At 40.7% G+C, this 20,467-nt stretch overlaps 1 protein-coding gene across 1 annotated transcript in view; it reads right to left on the reverse strand.

Moving 5' to 3' along the window:
- LOC127586450 (chondroitin sulfate proteoglycan 4-like) overlaps window positions 1–19,917 on the reverse strand; it is a 68,470-nt gene extending 48,553 nt beyond the window's left edge. Inside the window, exon 1 of the mRNA XM_052044426.1 lies at window positions 19,771–19,917. Within this exon, the coding sequence (XP_051900386.1) occupies window positions 19,771–19,849 (79 nt within the window). The 5' untranslated portion in view covers window positions 19,850–19,917. The remainder of the gene's footprint in view (window positions 1–19,770) is intronic.
- Window positions 19,918–20,467: the final 550 nt, after the last annotated feature.

Below are 20,467 nucleotides of genomic sequence, written 5' to 3' on the forward strand. Positions count from 1 at the left end.
CCACAAACAAACATCTGATTTAGGAGTAGCAGAAACCTCTCAAGTCTAATCTGCCATTTAACAAGATCATGGCTGATCTGATTGTAATTTCAATTCTTTCACCCCATTACTTTTCAAGCATCTACGTCTGCCTTAAAAATATTCAAAGACTCAATATCTACCATCTTCTCACAACAGGAAATATCCTCTCCAAATCTGCCCAGCCAAGACCTCTCAAGATCTTGAAAGTTTCCATCAAGTCCCCTCTCACTTTTATAAATTTCAGCAGACACAAGCCCAGCTTGTCCAACATAGTCCAGTAAACATTCTCTGAACTGATCCAGTACATTTACATCCTTTCTCAAACAAGGAGACCAATATCGTGTATAGTTCTCCAGATGTGGTCTCACCAATATCCTAACAAGAATAACTTCCTGACATTTTGCATTCAATTTCCCTAGCAATAAATGGTAACATTCCGTTAACTTACCCAATTACTTGCAGTACCTGTATTCTACCCTTTTGCAAATCATACTCCAGAACACCCACATCCCTCAGCATCTCAGAGCTCTGCAATCTCTCACCATTTGAAAACTATGCTTCTTTATTTTTCCTGGTCAGATTGAACGATTGCACATTTTCCATATTACACTTCATTTACCAGGTCCTTGTCCACTCACAACCTATCTACATTCCTTTCAGCCTCCAAATGACCTCTTCACAACTTATTTTCCCATCTATTTTTGTATCATCAACAAATTTAACAACCACACTTTTAGTGCCTTTATCCAAGTCATGTATATAAACTGTAAAAAGTCCTGCTCCCGGCACTAATCCCTGTCACGCACCACATATGACATCAAGCCAAATAGAAAAAGGTTCATATATGGTCAGGAGGTAAGATCACGATTGTTGATCTTAGCTCAAAGACCAATTAGGGAAGGAGGATAAATGCTGATTTTACCACTAAACACAGACAAGGGAATGAATATTTAAAAAAAAGTTCAAGTCGCTATTATAATATCAGAATGTAGTAGTTAATTTGAGCAGTGCAGTGTCCTTTAAACAGCATTACAATAGTGATTACACATGCGCTCAAGAGGGCAGACAGATTTTTGGTTTGACTTTTTCTCCAAAGGAGAGAAGATATGATAATGGAACACTCCACTTTAATGTTCTAGCACAAATTCTATGTTTGTGTCCCTACGGTTGAACGTGAATCTACAAATTTCATACCAAGAAGTTAGAGTACTATCCATTGAGCCACATTAACACTAAGTTTCTGGACATCAAACCGCCATAGTGGCGTGATAATGACCAAATATTCTCTTTTGGCAAACCTTGGCCAATGCAAATAGAGTGGCCTATAAGTATATATACAAGACTGTGTTCTAAGATCTTGGCCCAGCGATGAAGGAATGGTGTATGGAAGTGACTGTGCATAGGGACTGTGTTTTTCCCACGGTCCCAAGGTCTTGTCTTTCTGCGTAAAAGAAGTTGCCAGCTTGGGAGGTGCAGAAGTGATATACATTGCATCCACAGTGCAAGATTGTTTTGTCCGGTCTTCTGGGGAGATCATTGTGCTTTGTTGCAGCTTTACATCCAGCCAAGTAGTTGAGGAGAGGCTTTGGGAGCCAAGAGATGAGACACTCACTGCAGAGTGCCCAACTGTGACCTGCTCTATTTATGTGATGGCTCAATTGGGTTTCTCCTCGATGGCACCTTTAGAACATTGATGCTGGGAGATCCAACGTTAATGTCACTGAATGGTCAGGAATGGTGGTTAAGCTCTCATATTGGAGATAGAACATAACAGCACAGTACAGGCCCTTCGGCCCACAATGTTGTGCCGACATCTTATCCTGCTCTAAAATCTAGCTAACCCTTCCTTCCCACATAGCCCTCCATTTCTCTATCATTCATGTGTCTATTTAAGAGTCTCTTAAATATCCCTAATGTATCTGCCCGATAACCTCTGCCGGCAGTGCATTCCATGCACCCACCACACTCTGTGTAAAAAACCTACCCCTGACATACCCCCTATATCTTCCTCCAATCACCTTAAAATTATGCCCCCTCGTATTAGCCATTGTTGCCCTGGGGAAAAGTCTCTGACTGTCCACTGGATCTATGCCTCTTATCATCTTGTAGACCTCTATCAAGTCACTCTCATCTTCCTTCTCTCCAAAGAGAAAAGCCCTAGCACACTCATGTTGGTTGTGTGACACAAATCAGAAATGAGAATCAGAAGCAGGTTTATTATCAATGACTTAGGTGATGTGAAATTTGTTGTTTTGCAGCAGCAGTGTAGTGCAAGGACATAAAATTACTATAAATTGCAAAACAAATAAATAGTGTGATAAAAAGGGAATAATGAGGTAGTGTTCATGGACCATTCAGAAATCTGATGGCAGAGGGGAAGAAGCTGTTTCTGAATCATTGAGTGCGAGTCTTCAGGCTCCAGTACCTCCTCCCTGATGGCAGTAATGAGAAGGGGGCATGTCCCAGATGGTGAGGGATGCCACCTTCTTGAGTCACTGCCTCTGGAAGATGTCCTTGATGGTGGGGAGGGTTGTGCCCATGATGGAGCTGGCTGAGTCTACAACCCTTTGCAGCCTCTTATGATCCTGTGCATTGGAGCCTCCATACTAGGTGGTGATGCCACCAGTCAGAATGCTCTCCACCATACATCTATAGAAATTTGTAGAAGTCTTTGGTGACGTACTGAATCTCTTTCTTTTTCAATCTTTTTATTAGTTTTCAAATTAATACCGATTGATATATAGCATCAATATTTATACATGTAATACAGAGAGATCAGGATAACAATCATGGCATAGATAATCATAAAGAACAACAAAATATAAAAAAAAAATCTGTAGATCCAACTATCTCTTAGTAAATGAATATAATATAAAAGGAAAGAAAAAGATTTATTATATAAATTAAAGAAAAAAACCCAAATCAAGAAGAAAAATTATAAACAATATAAACTAAACAGAAAAATTTCAAAAAAAAAACAAACAACAAAAAAAAAACTGGGCTAAAATTTCTCAGTAAAAACAGAGCAATATTATGTTGTCAACTCCATTCCTCTAAGTTGGAAAGTTATTGAAAGGGGATCTACATCATGTGAAAATATTGAATAAATGGACTCCAAATATCTTCAAATTTAAGTGAAGGATCAACAGTACCACTCCTAATTTTTTCCAAGTTTAAACATGATATAGTTTGAGAAAACCATTGAAAAGTAGTAGGGGGTATTGGATCCTTCCATTTAAGCAAAATGGATCATTTGGCCATTAAGGTAACAAAAGCAATCATACGTTTAGCGGAAGCAGGTAAATGGCCAGACTCTATCCTTGGTAATCCAAAAATTGCAGTGATAGGGTGAGGTTGTAAATCAATCTTCAATACGTTTGAAATAATGTTAAAAATGTCTTTGACGTACCGAATCTCCTCAAACTCCCAACAAAGTAGAGTCACTGGCGTGCCTTCTTTGTGATTGCATCAACATGCTTATTACTTATCAGCCTAAGTTAGAAAAATGGCCTCATCTAAGCACAGGTTTTCAACAAATAAAAACATTGCATGGTACGTTATCATTACAGTATTCTTACTTGATGAAAAAGTAGGGGAATCAAGTGAGTTTAAAGAATTTTGTTTGATACAAGAAACTGCAAATTAAAAGCTCTAATAATTGACTGGAGGCTGTCACAACAGGATTTTGTTTTTGGTTCAACAGCAAGAATGATGAGAAACTGGATCAAAAAATGGGTTACACCTTTGTCTTAATGATACATATGGAGGTATTTTGAGATAAAATATGTACATATCCCACCTGCCTAAATCTCACTCCATCTATATCTATTTCCCCTGTTCACACAGCACCTTACTGTGAAACCAGTGGATGGATTGCCCCAAATACACTCCTCAGGTGAAGCAGTAATTTACTTCTACTACTTCCAGGTTTAATGTATTGTGTTAGCTGCTCACAATGTAGTTTCCTTATAAAGAGGAAACCAAATCGGATTGAGTGAAAACCTTGAAGAACACTTCCGTTCAGTCTGAAAATAAGATAGAGCTTCCAGAAGCTTGTCTTCAGTGCCCTATACTATTCCAACAAAACTCAAAATAAATTGGTAAAACAGCTCATGTTCTAACTGGCAACATTACAGCCTTAAAGACTTAAAACCAAGTTCAACAATGTCATACGATACTGAAAGGCATGGATAGAGTGGACATGGAGAGGATGTTTCCACTAGTAGGAGAGGATGTTTCCATTAGTAGGAGTCTAGGATCTGAGGGCACAGCTTCAGAATAAAGGGACATCCCTCTAACACTGAAATGAGGAGGAATTTCTTAAGTGAGAGGGTGGCGAATCAGTGGAATTCATTGCCACAGAGGGCTGTGCAGGCCAAGTCATTGGGTGTATTTAAGGCAGAGATTGATAAATTCTTGATTGATAAAGGGATTAAGGATTCTGGGGAGAAGGCAGGAGAATGGGATTGAGTTGAAAAAAAAATCAGCCAAAATTGAATGGTAGAGCAGTCTCGATGGGCCGAATGGCCTAATTCTGCTCCTATATCTTATGGTTTTACAGTCTATTCCCAGCTTTTGCATTTCACATTTCCAGCATTCAGTTTCCTTCTTCTGTTCATTTAGATAATTATTCTAAGGTGGAATAATTCTACAGTGATCCCAGTTACACCTTCTCTAGAATGACTCTTATTTAGCAACCCCTTTACCATGCACTTTCACCTAGCGTTATCGATCCTCTTATCTTTAATTTCTCCTGTGCCATCATAGACCCCTTATCTGAGTTCTCTGCTGTAACATTCCTATTTTCTTCAGCTTAATGCTTATTCTAACTGAACATCTCCCAGTCTGAATGAAATTCCACTGATGTGAAACATATCCTCCCTTTTCTCTCTCCAGAGGTGCTGCCTGACTTATCAAATATTTCCAACATCTACACATCTATTAAGAAATTCTTCCTTGCCCAAACTATAGTGATAAAAACTATGGATTTGGCACTTATATTAACAACTACTTATTTGCACTAGTCCAACTTCAGTAAAAGAGAAACTTAAAAATTTTCTTCATGAAAATGATAATCATAATTAATACATTTTAGGATAAACACTTTAAAGGTTGGGTGTAACCTCAACCAATTCTATGGGTTAATCAAGAAGCCCAATCAATTAGGTTAATATTACCTCCAAATGTATGATGTGTCTTACAAATCCAAGCTTCTGCAATCTCAATACAAACCCAGTTAATGTTTTTAACTATTGCTTCCACTGAGAATCCGCTCCAGAAAAGTCATTTAATAATGCTGGATTAGAAGGGCACGATTGAAGCCTTAATTTTTTTTTCCCGGCAAATATTGGCAGAATTTGAATCATCAAACAAAGTAACTGTGCGCCAGCGATTATCACTTTTAAAAATAGTGAGAGATAGCTAAGCACCGATTTAGTGCAGGGATCAGCACTAGGACCTTTGTGTTTGTGATATGAACATGAATGTAGGATGAACAATTCGTTAGTTGGAGACACAAGAGACTCCAAAAGCAAAAAACAAACTGCTGAAGGAACTCAGAGGGGCAGGCAGCATCTGTGGAGACAAAGGGATAGTCAGTGTTTCAGATTGAGAACCTGCATCAGGATGAGAGTGTAGAGGGGAGAGAGCTAGTGTAAAGAGGTGAGGGGGAGGGGTGGGACAGGGACTGGCAGGTGATAAATGGAACTAGGTGAGGTGGGTGATGATGGGCAGATGGAACCAGGCGAGGAGGGAGGAAGGGAAGGGGAGGATGGTGGCAGAGGCTGGAAGGTGATAAGTGGAAACATAAGAAGCTGCAGATGCTGGAATTTGATAAGGAAGGTGATGTGGAACCAGATAAAGGGAAGGATGATGGGCAGATGGAACCAGGTGGGGGAGGGGAATGAAACTGGGTTACAAGGTGAAACTGGAAAGGGGGGTGGGGGAGAAAGAAGCATAGGAAGTATGGGCTACCTGAAATTGGAAAATTCAATACTCATACCAGTGGGTTGTGGACTACCCAGGTGGAGTTTGAGGTACTGTTTTTCTACTTTGCATTTGGCCTCACCCTGACAGTGGAGAAGGGAGCAGACTGACAGGTCTGTGTGGGAATGGGAAGGGGAGTTGATATGGCATGCAACTGGGAGGTCAGGATGGCCACTGCAGACACAGCATAGATGTTCCGCAAATGGTCACTTCGTCTACGCTTGGTCTTACCATTGTAGAGGAGGCCACATCGAGAGCACCGAATGCAGCAGCCAATGTTGGAGAAGGTACATGTGAATCTTTGTCTGACCTGGACTGGCTGTTTGGGTCCCTGAACGCTGGTGAGGGAGGAGGTGTAGGGGCAAGTGTTGCATCTCCTACAGTTGCAGGAGAAAGTGCCTAGGGATGGGGAGGTAGGAACGAATAAACCAGAGAGTCATGAGAGAGTGGTCTCTGTGGAAAACACAAATATTGGCGGTGTTGTGGGGTAGCATGGAAGGTTGTCTGAGGCTACAGCAGGATATGGATCAGATGGAAAGTAGGGAGGGGGTGGCGAGCATTGGCAGATGGAATTCAATCCTGATAAGTGCAAGGTGATGCTGTTTGGGAAGTCAAATAAGGCTAGGACATATACTGTAAATGGAGTACTAAGGAATGTTGATGAACAGAGGGACTTGGGGTTCAAATCCATAGTTCCCTGAAAGTGACAACACAGGAAAATAGGGTGATGAAGGCAGCAAATGGCTGTTCACCTTCATAGGTCGGAGAATAGAATATAGATTTGGACAGTTATGTTACGACTTTACAAAATAATGTTTAGGCCAGACTTACCATTGATTCTCTTAATCTCTCCACTGGCACTGTACTGTCAAACAGCTCCTAGTCAAAATGAATCACAATTTCCCCCATTTCCATCAAGACCATTGTTTCTGTAACCTACACAAATTCTGTTCACCTTCCAGCAATTTCATCCTCCATCCTGGCTGTCTCTAGCCAAATGTTTGCAGTGCCAAACCTTCTGTCCAACATTTGTGTGCTATATAATAGAATTTGATTGGAATATCCCTCCCAGTAATTATTACAGTAAAACTCTGTTAATCCAGCATGTTGGGGTCCTGAGTTTTACAGGACTGGTGGATCTTCCAGACTAATGAATGTTGTTCCAAATAATACTTCAACACACTTACTTCACCTTTTTTTAAAAAATGTTGCACAATGGTATAATAAATTTTCTTGTAAAGCCATCAAGTTTAAAAGGAGCACAGGAACCAGAGCTTTGGTGAGATTAAAGGGAGCAGAGGAAAGAGGGCTCGTGAGCCAGATGCTGAACAATCGGAATTTCTGAACAGTCAGACAGCAGATTATCAAAATTTTACTGTACTGTGCGTTTTGTGTAGGTTACTAAACTGCTTCAGAGTCCTCAAGGTTACTGGCAAGATTGTCCAGAGAGGAGCCCAAATATATTCATTGATGTTGAATGACATACAATGCACACATAGATTCCAGATACACAAGATTCATTGGTTCAAATGAAATTAGTGGACATCCCGGGTCATTCAAGCAGAAACATTTCCAACAAATGTGACGCCTGCTTCAGTGAGACTCAGTCCAAGCTTGGAACCACCTAGAGATTGGTGTTATATTGTCTTTACTTTTACCTCTTGTTGCAGGTCTCCTTCAGACCTCACAGCACTATTCACAGACTACCACTCTGATTCACCCCCACAATACCCCACCGAAAATCCAATCACAACCCCAAACTTCCCACCACTTGATTGTGACCACTTCCCCCATCTGGTTGCAGCAGCTAAGCATGTACACATCCAATCCCAAATATCCCAACCGACTCTTTGAGGTTCCTCACCCATTTCAGACTGAAGCTTTAAATTGCCACTGCCAACCCACATAAGACTCTGTCCTCTGCCAGGGAACATGTGGGCATTCAAATTTTGCATAAAGCAAGCACTGGCCTACCACTCATAACCAGTTCAACCCACCTTTTCCAGGGAAGGACAATTTCTAGGCAAGGAAGAGAGGTGGGAGAGGGAAGGAGAGGGGCTGAAGAGAGAAGCTTAAAGTTCATTAATTAGTACTTAGATGGCAATCGTTCTTTGCAGACCTGTACAGATCCTGCCATAGTTTTCCCTCTTTTCATCTATATATCCCACAAAATTCTTTCTACTCTCACTGGCCTCATGCAGTTGACTTCTCTTGGCCACATAAATGAGCAGAGTCACGCTTTCTGCCACTGAGGATCCTGACTCTTTTCTAAAGCTGTTTGTGCCTTTTCACTTCTTAAACCCCACCCCCCAACCTCCCACCACTATTTACCAACCTTTTGGTCACTCTTAATGATATCTCCCATAAGAACATTAGAAACAGAAACAAGAGTAGGTCCTTTAGCACCCACGCCTGTTCTACCATTCCATAAAATAGAGGCTGATCTCTTACTGCAGAACCATTTTCCAGCACTAACCCTTTATCCCTTGATTGTGTTACATCTAAAAATCTAGTAACCACCATCTTGAATATACTCAGTGCTGAGCCTCCAGAACCATCATGGCAGAGAATTCCATAGGTTCTTTATCCTCTAGGTAAAGAAATTTCTCCTCATCTCCAAAAGACCAGCCCTTAACTTTGAGACCTCCATCAACCTCTCATTATCCAAGAGACTCGCCATCTCCTTTACTGCATTCCTTAGAAACATAGAAAAACTACAGCACAATTCAGGACCTTCAGCCCACAAAGCTGTGCCGAACATGTCTCTACCCTAGAAATTACTAGGCTTACCCATAACCCTCTATTTTATTCAGCTCCACGTACCTATCTAACAGTGTCTTGAAAGACCCTATCGTATCAGCCTCCACCACTGTTTCCCAAAGCCCATTCCACGCACTCACTACTCTGAGTAAAAAAACTTACCCCTGACATCTCTTCTATATCTACTTCCCAGCACCTTAAACCTATGTCCTCTCGTGGCCACCATTCAGCCCTGGGGAAAAGCCTCTGACTATCTACCGATCAATACCTCTCATCACCTTATACACCTCTATCAGGTTCCCCCCTCATCCTCTGTCACTCCAAGGAGAAAAGGCCGAGTTCCCTCAGCCTGCTTTCATAAGGCATGCTCCGCATTCCAGGCAGCATCCTTGTAGATCTCCTCTGTACCCTCTCTATGGCTTCCACATCTTTCCTGTAGTGAGGCGACCAGAACTGAGCACAACACTCCAAGTGGGGTCTGACCAGGGTCCTATATAGCTGCAACAATACCTCTCGACTCCTAAATTCAATTCTCCGATTGATGAAGGACAATACACCATATGCCTTCTTAATCACAGAGTCAACCTACGCAGCCGCTTTGAGCGTCCTATGGACTCGGACCCCAAGATCTCTCTGATCCTCCACACTGCCAAGATTCCTACCATTAATACTATATTCCGCCAACATGCTTGACCTACCAAAATGAACCACTTCACACTTATGGCACAAGTATATCCTTCTTGCACAAGTTTATCCATCCTTTGGTAAACCTGTTCAAAATATTCCAGATACAGTCTCACCAGGGCTCTATATAATTGAAACAAGCTGTTTCTATTCTTATGCTCAAAATAATTATTTTGGATTAATATACTTTCGTCTGAATATACTTCTCCCTAAAATTGTCCCTACACAGTACAACTGTTCTTATTTTTTGCATCCATAAGTCTCAGTCTTCTCTAGCTTGAGAATTTTATAGTTCCAATATACGCTTCTGTTCCACCAATGCTCCAGTACCCCAAAACTTAATGTACCGCAATGCCCATATATATTAAGTCATTCTCAACAAGACTATACTAGGTCTAGACACAATATTTTAGATTAAGTGTACTTGATTGAAAAGTTAAAGATAAAATTACATGACTGAAAAATACATCTTCCCTCTTGGAATGTAAACAACATGTTCAGGCAAAAAGTATGCTTACTAGTTATGAGGTAAGGAATTGTAAAACGCATTTTTTACTTCAGACTTATGATTAACTTGCAGCAACAGCAGTTGTTTAAATGGGTGTATTTCTTTTAGCACAGATTTTCTGTATAATAACTTAATAATGCCAAAATATGATAACATGGATAATTAAATAAAACTTGATAAACATTTCCATTGGTTTTATAAACTATTGCTTCCTATGATCAGAATTTTTTGAGACACTGATTTGGCTTCACCATTTCTACTTTTCAGTCAGGAATCAAGTGCAAATTATAACAAATTATTACCCTGCTTAGTGCTATCCTGCAGAAAACTGATTCATAGAACAGCACAGCACAGGAACAGTCCTTTGGCCCATGGTGCCTGTGCCGAACAGGATGCCAACTTAAACTAAACCCATCTGCCTGCGCATGGTCCATATCCTTCTTTGCCCTGCCTGTTCACGTTTGTGTAAATTGCTATCACAATTGCTTCCACCATCTTCCCTGACAGTGTGTTCCAGGCATGCTCCACTCTGCGTAAAAAAACATGCCTCGCAAATCTCCTTTAAACTTTCCCCCTCTCACCTTAAACCTATGCCCTCTAGTATTTGACATTTCCATCTAGGGGAAATAGCTCTGACTATCTACCCTATCTATGCCTCTAATAATTTTATAAACTTCTATTAGGTCTCCCCTCAGCCACTGACACTCCAGAGAAAACAATCCAAGACTGTCCAACCTCTCTTTATAGCTAATCCTCTCTAATCCAGGCAACATCCTAGTGAACCTATTTTGCACACTCTCCAAAGCTTCCACATCCTTCCTGTAACGCAGCAACCAAAACTGCACACAATACTCCGAATGTGGCCTAACCAAAGTTTTATACAGCTGCTTTTGTACAGCCAACTTTTATACCCAATGCCCTAACCAATAAAGGCAAGTATGCCATATGCCTTCTTTACTAAACTATCTATGTGTTGCCACTTTCAGAGAGCTATGAACTTGCACTCCAAGATCTCACTGTCCATCATCTTGTTGCTTCCATTTGAACACTCACTTGTATGTTGCCCTACCCCACCCACACTTTAAAAAATGCTACGCACGGTTAACTATTCTGCTGGCAACCTAGCGTGAAACCCTGCCTTTGATGGTTGCTCCCGCAGCAACGAATCACCCACAGCCTAATGTGGTGCCTACCAGTGCTGGTGTTCAGAGGCCTAGAAGGAGTGGTGCAGCCTGTCGGAGGTGATGGAAGCTACTGTCTGATCCTCTCTGTTTGGCTGCACGACTCTCCCACCCCTAAGATTTTGCTATGGTACGAGCTCAGAGAGCAAATTCCATCACATACAACAGGAAGTGAGAAATTGTTGTATCCAGGCAATCTGTCAACACCTGGAGCAGCCACTGCCAGTCCCCAACAGTGGCCTGCATTCAACATACCAGTTAGGGACCAGCCCTAATTCCCACAGCTCAACACTAAGTGGATGCATCTCTTGTTTTAGCTGTTAAACATCAGCCACCACAGGCAGTCATACCACACCAAACTGTGGACACTTCATTAATATGAGAGCACCAGCAAAGGGCAGGGATTCACACCAGGTTCCCAGAACAGCAACGCTGGCAGTCACACATCTCTCTCTATGATTAAAATCTGCAATGACCCCTTTTAGCACGGATCCACCACGACGCTCGTTCCTGGGAACACATCCTGAGCAGTAAAACAGGTACAAGCCTGTATATAAACATCTTAAATAAGAGAAAATGCTGGAAATATCTCAGTGGGTCAACTAGCATTTGCAGATTGAAAAAAAGAGTTATGTTTCAAGTTGATGGCCTTCCATCAGAAGAACTAGCCAGTCCTTATATAGGCAAGCAAGGCTTATCTGAAATTGGTGAACTCACGGTTAAATCCTGAAGACTATAATCTCATATTTTACATTTTCTCACATTTTCTTTTGAGATCAGAGGAGGTCATTCAGCTCATTGAGTTTATTCTGCCTCTCAAGGTATTCCCATCAATCCCATTCCCCCCCGTTATTTTTCTGACACATGCCCATCACCACAACCCAATTCTCCCATCACCACCTGCACTAGGGGTAGTCTGTAGTAGCCAAAGTGCCTACCAAACAACAAGTCCTTGGAACAAGAGAGTAAACCAGAGCAGAGGAAACCTGCATGGTCACAAGGAGACAGTGCTGAGAGAGCCATGAGGCAGCAGCACCACCTGCTATGCCACTGTGCGGGGACAATATGCCACATCAGAAAATGAGATACTGTTCCTCAAACTTACATTGGGCTTCTTTGGAACAGTGCAAGGGACCAAAGACAGAGGTCCGAGTGGAAGTGAATTGAAGAATTAAAGTGACCGACAACTGGAAGCTCAGGATCACCCTTGCAGACTGAATGAAGATGTTTTGCAAAGTGCTCTACCAATCTGTATTTGTTTCCTCCAACATAGGGGAGGACACACGGAATAGACTAAACTGGAGAGGTCCAGGTGAATTGCCTCTTTTCCTGGAAGCCTAATTTATTTACATTAACCCATATTTCTTTGCTGTCAAGTTTACTTTTATTATTTAGTTAGGTTTTCTTTACAAAAGGGGTTGGACAACAGATCTATTTCTGCATTTTTGTTCAGTTCAAATTATAGACGTGTATAAGAAAGCATGGAGATATAAGAGATAACCTAGAATATTACTTTAAAGAATAAGCTGTAAAAGTCAAACTTCAGACTAACAGCCTGGAAAGCAAACTAAAACAATGGTCAATGTACATGCCTATAAATTCCAGTGCACCCTAAATTGTACACTGGAATATCATTGACGAGGTGGGACAAGGACCATTTGCTCATTGCCTCATCACATCAAAGTTCAGTTGTACCTGCTCGGATGCCAAATGGTGCCAATAGTCTGGATGAAGGCAGTCAGTAACAGGCCTGGTTGGACCTGTAGCCAGGAATGGGGCAGGGGCACTAGAGCCCAACACATGGCAAGATGGAATCCAGGAGGCCAACATGGAATTTCGGGGGGGGGGGGGGGGGGGGGGAGTGGTGGAGAGATAAATAAGGCTGGTATTATGCTGTGGGAGAGAAGAGAAGGGGAGAGAGATCAAAGCAGAGGCTGGTATGGAGGAGGACGTGGGTGGGTCAACTGCAAAAGGGCAGGGAACACAATATTATAGAGTGGGAGAAGGCAGGAGATCAGGGATGTTGGGGGGTGGGGGGGGGGGTGGAGAAAAGAGGCGAGAGCTGCAGTTCAGTGAAGGTGGAATTTCACTGTTCAGCACTATAGGACTAAGCTAGTTGTCCTGGGAACATCCAACTGCTCGGGGCCAATCAACACGGTCCAAATACAATGGTGTATTGCACAGAGAATGACATTATCCGCCACATCCTGATTCATGTTGGAGGTGCAGGAGTGTCTCACAACAGGAAGTACAAGGACGAATTTTTCAATTGATGTGATACAGCCCAAAAATGATCAGAGATATGATTTATTCCAGCTGAAATTGATTTTCAATTGCATTGTGCTGAAGAAAAGAGCTTTGCAATTCAGTTTCTTGGCAAAGGTATAGATTTATAAAATAGTGGAGGTAAAAGCTTTGGAATGATTTAATATTTGGGTGCTGAAATGTTGTAAGGTTGAATTAAGATGGGTTGAATTACCCTCTTCATTCATAACTTTCATATTAACTCCTTTAAACAAGGCACACTGAAGAGTACAGATGATATTATCAAATGTTATAACAAATATTGGCAAGGATAATGGAACACTCAATTGAATAACACATGTTTCTGTTAGTGCGACAATGGGCCTATTATCTATGGAATGCAATTGACTAGGGTGAGTAACATTCATTGAAATGTTGCTATATTACTATAGATGTTAGTCTTGATGGCAGGGTTGACAGCATTAAAAAAGTAGTCTACCTCTTATTTACATCATGGCAGCAACATAGAAATGTTTTGTTTTGGCAATTACCACATAGCCTACTGTTAATCTTGGAAATCTTATACTTCATTGGAAAATTTTAAATAAAATTAAAGTACTTAGGCAATTAAAATCCTCAATTAAATGTCAAAACTTCCTTTAATATAAAATATAATTGTCTTAATTTATATTTCAAATTTAAATGCTTGTTAATAATCTTAAAACATCTTCCTTCAGACTCCACATCTGTACTAATCTTTTTAAAAGTAAAATGCATTAAGATACTGCCTTCCAAGTGGAAATACCATAGAATGACTGAGTCCACAGACCCTATCGCACATCATAGAATGTAAAGCAGCTGCAAGCATTACAGTTACATTTCTATTATGCGAATTCAAAATCAAATGTTCCAAAATTTTATTTGAATAGATTTATCAATTTCATAACTCATAAATGCAGCCTTTATGTCAGGAAATATATCAGGCAATTTGCATACAAAGTCTAATTGACAATAAATGAGATGAATAACTACCTAATCTGATTATAGTGAGACTTTAAGAGCAAAGAAGACTGTCCCAGACAACAGAAAGTCTTGCCGTGCTTTTCAAATAAATATGTCTATCTATACAAAGTTATGAGGCCCTCGGTTTAATATCTTGCCCAAGGAATGGCACTACAAAAATGCAGCTGTCTATTGGTGCTGAAGTGTCCCTACACATACAATTTTTATGTGCTTCTGTTCTACTTATGTTTGAAATTTGAACCCACATCATTCTGGCTCCACAGAGAGTATGTCATCAATATTTTAGTACTTTCAGAGATAAAGATTTTTCACTTAACACCTCACTGAAAAGAAAAGAACCAACAGAGCCATTTGCATCCCCAAATCTCTTATTAAAAAAAAGCCAACTACACAGTAACCTGGTGAATAAGACCCCCACCCCTCTTCCCTCCACTGCCCCAAACATTAAACTGGTCTAAGCATGGAATGTACTCATAGCAAATGAACAGCCCATTTTAAGATGAACCCAGATTTCCTTTTCATTAAAGCCTGGCACTGCAATTAACAAACGTACACCAACAATTTCATTAAAACAGAGAACGAGTATTACAAAGTAACAACAACATTATGGCCCATATTTTGTGGCAGGAATAACAAAGAGGCAATCAGCTTTTAAAGTTATTACAGAATAAACTGATCAATAAATTCTAGTGACAGCACACAGAGTTAAACAAATCAAGAAGCTGCTGTCCAAGCTCCCCTGCTTCAGCAAAAGCCAAACTGGATGGGGACCTTTTCAAGAACCTCTAGTTCTGCTGTCTGAGAATCATTTCAATAGATTAAGTATGAAAGGCATGAAGTTAGCACACTTAGTAGATGACAAACTAAGTTTGTCAATTGTTAATAATTCACTTGCATCCAAATGCAATGTGACAAATTTTACTGCCAAACAACCTCCCTGACACACAAAATTTACTTTTATGTATATGGATTTTCATTCCTTCAGATTTTATTTATTGTTGGATTTAACAAAAATTTGTGTCATTTTTAAAATTATTCTATGTTTCCATCTTACTATTTTAATCACAACTTTCTTCCCCATTATTCTCAGTCTTCCCTAAAGGTCTACATGCTAGTTATCATAGGACTAATAGAAATGTGAACAATTGACTATTTAAAATGTAATGTTTGAATAGAAAAATGCAACTTCTCTCATGCCAAAAATAGAACAGGAAAGAATTGGATATCTTAGGTCAAAAAAAAGGCATCTAGAAACTGTATTTGGTTTCTTGGCTGATCACTGCCCATTGTTGCAGACTTAGATCTAACCACAGTCTGTCAGTCACACAAGTACAGCTGCTCAACTCCCTCTCATTTATCTGATTACACAACAACATAAAAGAGGTCGATACCAATCATATGATTTAAACCAAATGCTTTGTGTATTTTGCATACTTTTGCAGATTGAGAAAATAGTTGGCAAGATACTATGAGACACAGGCTAGATGACACTGATGGAGTTAGCCAAAAGATTCTGCAAAAAAAATCCTTCAGTCAGGTGTAGTACCATTGGATCCAAGGTTGTTCTCCTAACTTATCCTCACAGCTTTCAGTTTGAAAGCCTGTCTGAATGATTTGTACCCATGTTTTTCATAAACTTCTGAGAAGCTGCCTCCACCAGATGACCCCTGCTAATTGCCAGAACTAGAGACCTTTCAACATAATGGATGTGTTAATTAGCTGGAAAGGCTGCTGATTGATTAGCCTCCATGCAATCAATTTCAAAGCCTCACTCAATGGTGTTTTAATCATTTTTCTCCCCATTGCCTTGTTACACATGAATAGGTATTGTTGTGTTTTAACTATCCATTTGTCCTCCAAATCATCTGTGAAAATATCAAAAGTCCCAAACTGTGAAATCCATTTCCAAGAAAAATTTCACAAAGATGTTGAAACTTTCTACCCAGCTTTTCCAAAGCATATTTAGTACAGAATCCAATTATTGTTTTAATCACAATAAAGAGTTTTAGTAAAAAAATAACAATCTGCAGATGATGGAAATCTGAAGTAAAAAGAAGAAAATACTGGAAATAATCAGCAGGTCTGTGCAGTTCTGGTCTCCACATCACAAGATGTGGAGGCTTTGGAGAAAGTGCAAAAAAAGAGGTTCACCAGGATGTCATCTGGATTGGAGAACATGAGCTATAAGGAGAGGTTGATCAAACTTAGATTACTTTCTCTGGAGCATTGGAGGCTGAGGGGTGACTTGACAGAAGTATATAAAATTACGAGAGGCATATATAGGGTAGGTAGAATCTTTTTCTCAGGATGGAAATGTCAAATACCAGAGGGCATAGCTTTAAGGTGAGAGGGGGAACGTTTAAAGGAGATTTGCAAGGCAAGTTTTTTTTAAACTCAGAACAATAGGTACCTGGAACTGCTGCAGGGGAGGTGGTGGAGGGAGATACGATAGAAGCATTTAAGAGGCATTCAGACAGGCACATGAGCAGACAGGGAATGGAGAGATAAAGACCATGTGCAGGCAGATGGGATTAGTTTAAATTAGCATCATGGTTGGCACAAACACCATGGACCAAAGGGCCTGTTCCTGTGCTGTACTGTTTTACTTTCTATGTTTTGGGTGAGGCAGCATCTGTGGAAAGAGAAACAGAGTTAACATTTCAGGTTGGAGATCCTTTGAGAGAACTGGGACAAAGATTAAAAAAAAGATATTTTTTTTTAAGTTACAGGAAAGGCAGCAGATAACAAAAAAGATCTATGTTAGGATGAGACCAGGTCAAATTAGTTAATGGGGCAGTTAGAGGGTGATTATGCTTCTTTGTCAGAAATTACATGTTGCTAGTGGCAGGGCTGTGGTATACAGTGGGTCAGGCTATTTTAATGGAGAGGGAAAAAGTAAGACAGGAAAAAAATGGATGACTTACAGCTTACGTGGCTCGATCTGAAACAGACAGAAAAAGTGAGTTACCTAAAGGTGGAGAATTCATCAATGAGTTTGGAATGTGACCAGACAGGGTGTTATTCCTCAAGCTTGATTTGGGCTTCTTTCTAAGAGTGCAGGAAGCCACAGACAGAAAGGTCAGATTGGAAATGGGATGGAGAATTAAAATGCAGGCAACAGGGAATTCTGGGGCCACAAGAAATTCTGCAGATGCTGGAATCTGGAGCAATATACAAAAAGTGCTGGAGGAACTCAGCAGGTCAGGTAGCATCTATGAAGGGAAATAAACAGTCGACGTTTCGGGCCAGGAATTCTGGATCTCTCCTGCAGATTGAACGCAGGTGCTCCACAAACTGCACCAAACATGTCTTTGGTTTTTCTAACGTCGTGGAGGTTACACTGTGAAGAGCGAATGCAGCACACTGGATGAAGAGCAAGTAAACCACACTTCACCTAGAAGGACTGGTTGGGTCTCTGCTGGTCAGAAGAGGTAAAAGGACAGGTGTGACATCTCCTCTGGTTGTAGGGGAGTGTCAAATGATGCAGAGCGATTGGTGGGGTCTGTGAAGACAAGGGAACTGCGAAGAGAATGGTCCCTTTGAAATACTGAAAGAGAGGAATGTGTGCTTGGTGCTGTTGCTGGTGAAAATTGCAAAGGAATCAGTTTGCAGAACACCCGTGTTCATTCTGTACGGGTAAACCTGAACTTCCTGTTGCCTGCCACTTTAATTCTCCGTCTCACTTTGGGCACTCCGTGCGCTCCTGATCTGTTGCAATGAGACAGAAAGCAAGTTTGAGGATCAATACATCATTTTCCTTCCGGCAAATTGCCGCCCATGCAACTCAATGTTGAATTTTCTAACTTTAGATAACTCCCTTTTTCTGTCTGTATCAGACTTGGCCATTTCTGCTGCAAGTCATATATCTGTGATTTTGGCTCAGTTTTTCCCTCTCTCCCTTAGCATAGTCTAGCACGAACACATAACACAGAAAAAGAAGCATAATCATCATCTAACTGCTGCATTAAGCCATTTGACCTGGTCTCACCTTATCATAAATATTCCTTTTGACCTCTCCATCTTCTTACCACCTTTTCTGCAACTTAAAGTTACCTTTTTCCTCCTTCATGCTTCTGACAGTGGATCTCCAATGTGAAAGATTAAGTTTTTCCCTTTCCACAGATGCTGCCTAACCTGCTGAGCATTTCCAGCATTTTCTGTTTTTAGAATAGCACTGGTATCTTGAAAGATGGCAGGAAGATAATATATGATTGTTAAATTTCTCAGTAAAGCACAAATCTATGGCTAGAGGATCAGCGTGTATTGAATAGAATATGTAAATGAAAATGAATATGACATTTGCAAAATTGTTTTGTGATACTTCAAAATCTGTCTAGTTCAATGGCATATCTAAAATGATTTTTAAAATATCAGCAAATTGCAGCAGATTTGACAAGTGATAACAACTGAAAGGTTGACAGGGTCAGTGGCAATCCAATCCTGCAGTCAGCTGTGAAACACTGGACTGACAGCAAATTACTCCAAATGCTATTCTCCACTTGTCAAGAATTCTGATCTTACTCATCATCTGGTATGTGTGGAAGATATGCCTCTTAATAAAATGCACTATTTAGTAGTTAACCTCCAGTCAGCTGTAAAAAAGATGAAATGACAAGCAAATTGCTCCAAATGCTAAACTCCACATCAAGAATCCCGATTCTACTTGTCCGTGTACACGGCAAGACCAGTAAATAAAATGCAGCTTTAAGAAACAAATTATTTGAAATCGTCATCACTCCACCAAAATTCAAATGCAATCAAGCAACAGAAAATATCAGAAACCAAAAGCCCACATGCGTAGGACTGAAAGCTAATGAAATTACAGTTAACTGCAAGGCAGGTACTGTCAAGACCCTGAAGGAGGTTTGAATGGTTGATTTATTGGAGCGGCACTTATATTTTCCCAGTGACTTACTCGTTTAAATGCACGTTTGTAAAGATTCAAGCTTCATTAAACAATTAAAAAAAACATAATATTTCTCTTTTTTGATAAACGGGCTCCGACTGTACTTTTGTTTCTAAAATAATGCAAGCGAACAATATATATTAATGTTTCAAAGCTTTCTGCCATTTTTTAAAAAATTAAAAAATTCGATTGCTTTGATCCCACATAGTCCTTACCCCTTTGAAACTATAGATAACTGACAGAATTGATGGCAAGCTAACGTTTTAACTCTCAGGGCAAGGGATTTGTAAACAGCACAGAAACTGCAACGACACGAGTTCTAAAATACATTCTGTGAGAAAATATCGCAACTGATGAGAAGTCACTGAGAGGGGAAGTAGTCAAAGGTTGATGAAACAAGCCTGCATTATTCCCACAGGAAAAGTACTTCTAATGACTTCAGAGCTGCAACTACTTACCCCCACAAGCAATCCCGGCCGCAGACAGAAACGTCCCCAAGAAGAACAGCAAACTTCCTAACTTCCCCGAAAAGTCCATACTTGATAGCAAACTCCCCTCACACTCGCTTTGTTACATTTTTGATCGCAGTAAAGTGTCAATCAAAGCCCAGGCGCTGCGCTGGCGCCGTACCTGCTCCGTCGCCGCAGACGCACGGCGTCAAGTCACGTCTCACGTATCTGCTGCAGTAGCCCCGCCCTTTCTCATCTGCGCCCGTCAATCTGTGCCTCTGGTCAGCTGGCACCGTCTTAGAGTCCAGCCAAAACTGAGGAGTGTGGAGGGAGGGGGGAGGAGTGTCATGAATGACATTGTGTGCAATCTGTAGCAGTGTCTTTAAAAAATTGAAGGCTCTTTAATCTAGCAATGACACCTGGGAGGAGTGAGAATGAGAAGTTTTAACAAGCACTGTACATAAATCAAGGTGATAAATGAGTGGGTTGGGCTGAACCTCGCTGTGTACTTAGCAGATTGATACTAAAACACCGCAGGAAATAGCTTGGAAATCTTGGCTGGAAATCCATAAAACAAGAGAGTGGTACTGAAGAGAGTCCTGAAAAAAAAATTTCCTTCTTAGGTGGTCCCTTGGGGTCCAGGGTGACTTATTAACAGTCCAGTTCTGTGGCCCGAGGTACCTGAGGAGGTCAATAAGGGATGTGG

Source organism: Pristis pectinata, chromosome 2, assembly GCF_009764475.1.
Source record: "Pristis pectinata isolate sPriPec2 chromosome 2, sPriPec2.1.pri, whole genome shotgun sequence".
Taxonomy (NCBI): Eukaryota; Metazoa; Chordata; class Chondrichthyes; order Rhinopristiformes; family Pristidae; genus Pristis; species Pristis pectinata.